Genomic DNA, 2,215 nt, shown 5'->3' on the forward strand with positions numbered 1-2,215 from the left:
GTGTATTCACCATACAGCTTCTCGTTCGGACAGGGAGCAACACTTTATTCTGGTATCATGAATGAATGAAATGAAATGAAAATGTTGGGTTCATATTTGCACCCATCTAAATACATGGGGGCCAACCTCCTTACTTGTCTCTGAGGACTAAAAAGCTTTTAATGCACACGTTCTCCTGTAGAAAAATCATATGCCTTTATACACCTTGGAATGTAATTTATCTACTTAACATATTTTCATATGGAGACTTTTCAATTCCCCTATTTCCTGTCGTATTTGCTGCAAACATACTATTAATGATTTATATACACTTCAAAATTTCTTGTCCTGTATATTCCTTATTCTTCAATGGCCTTTTCGGCTCCGCAAGCAGTGCTCCTTGCAGCCACGCCCTATAATAGTGATACACGGCATATTGGTATTTTTTTATTCAATTACTGCAATTGTAGATAATTGGGCGAGATGTTCTGCTCAGTAGCGATCATGCCGTGAAGCGACGCGCACACACGCAATACAGAGATACTCTTTAAAGTTACCTAACCTGTCCACAGAGCCCATTCTTCAAGGTACTGACTCCACAAGTTAAAAGAAGTGTTTCATTCACTTGATGAAGTTGCGGGATGTAGTGATCCATCAGCTCCACGCGCGGTAGGCTTTCCAAACACAAATCCCGACAGACACGACTCCAAAAAAGATACGCAGAGCAGTTCTATGCCTGTCGTCTTCCCTAGTCAACACGAGCGGATTCGCAAACGAAAACGCCTGCAAAGGCAGCTGACGTAAGACTCGAATGTCACTTTGCACTTGGTAGTTTCGATACGGATACTTGCTCCATATCCTATGGTACAGCACCGAGTGAAAAACTGAGAATCCAGCCAACTCGATTTCCTCAAATAGCAGATCCGTGCAGCACCCGAAGACAATAGACAGCCAACCGCAGGACAGAGCAATCGTGTGAAGGTCATTGCCTGCTTGAATCCAATGTTCTACTTCTTCTTGCATGAACGGATGGTCTATGATGATCACGTCGCACCCATGTTGCGTGGCCTCCTTGAGTTGTCGCCTGGGTTCGTTCAAGTCCATAAAATCAGGATCGCCCACTGTGATGACAGCAATGTCATACAGTTCTACTTCAGAGTTGGACATATTACGATGCGACCTGTGGATATACTCACGTGCAACAATAACAAGGGGAAAGTTCCCAGCAACGTGCAGCTTAAGAAAACAATCGCAAACATGTCTTTGTCTCCTCAACAATGATCTGCGCTCGACATCGACGCAGAAACTGACGGCAGTGAAATATATCATCCCAAAACCCCTCTTTTCCCTGCCTTGTGTAAATTAGATTTTATAATTTTACAGGACCAGGAACTTGCTAAACTAAGGGCATTAAAAGTAAAAAAAAAATGTCAATTGGGCTGTCTGATTTAAAGTACATCATCGTTGGGCACATTAGAAGAAATTGTCAAGTTTCGTGAGATTGGATACCATCGAGCAATCGAATATCATCCAAACAGTGATTTGTCCATACACCCCAACACCTTCCTAACACCATCTCTCCAAATTTCCTCAACCCACCTAAAATTTTCCACAAAGGCCCAATTTATGCCATTTTGGCTCTAAATTTATATTTACATAAACACGAAATTACACCCACGGTGCGAAATCCTGGGGGGGACAACATAACATAAACAATTAGTTTGGGATTCGAATATAGTACTTTACTGGAATAAGAAAAACTCAATATGCTGACCAAGGCAGAAATTTATTTTATTATAAAACATAAACTAAACGTAACGTTTCAACCTTCTAGCAAGGTCTTCTTCAGACTCTGCACCAAGTACAAATGTAACAAGGTACAAAATAGGAGATAAAAATAATAAAGGAGGACCTGACAAGAATTGAAAAATCTATTGAAGATGGTCTCACCATTTTTACGAGAGAATATACATTTTACGAAATTAAAAGCTGGCAGGAGAAGTTTAGAGAGAAAAAAAAATAAAGTTGAAGAAGAAAGGAGAGGGACTAGAATGAAAATAAGAAAGAAGAAGGGGATACCAGAAGAAGAGTTGTGGTATTAGGGAATGTAGACCTATCAAAAGAAGAGGAAGGTTTTTTGAAACTAGGAAGAGGTTTCAAAGTTAAAGCAAGAAATATAGACTATGAAGAAGTTATATATGACATTGAAGAAGCAGTGCTTCATATAAAAGAAGAA

General features: G+C 40.0%; 1 protein-coding gene across 1 annotated transcript; it reads right to left on the bottom strand.

Annotated features, from left to right (window-relative positions):
- Positions 1–633: 633 nt before the first annotated feature.
- On the bottom strand, positions 634–1,146 carry LOC146005482 (transmembrane protein 11-A, mitochondrial-like). Its single transcript, XM_083144728.1, has one exon. It carries the CDS (start codon positions 1,144–1,146, stop codon positions 634–636), a length of 513 nt encoding a protein of 170 aa, XP_083000854.1.
- Between the last annotated feature and the right edge of the window lie 1,069 nt (positions 1,147–2,215).

Source organism: Lepisma saccharinum, chromosome 23 (genome assembly GCF_977018435.1).
Source record: "Lepisma saccharinum chromosome 23, izLepSacc3.1, whole genome shotgun sequence".
NCBI lineage: Eukaryota > Metazoa > Arthropoda > Insecta > Zygentoma > Lepismatidae > Lepisma > Lepisma saccharinum.

What these genes read in the sequence shown, in the direction of transcription:
- LOC146005482 (XM_083144728.1), bottom strand. Translation starts at nt 1,146, where the DNA reads ATGTCCAACTCTGAAGTAGAACTGTATGACATTGCTGTCATCACAGTG.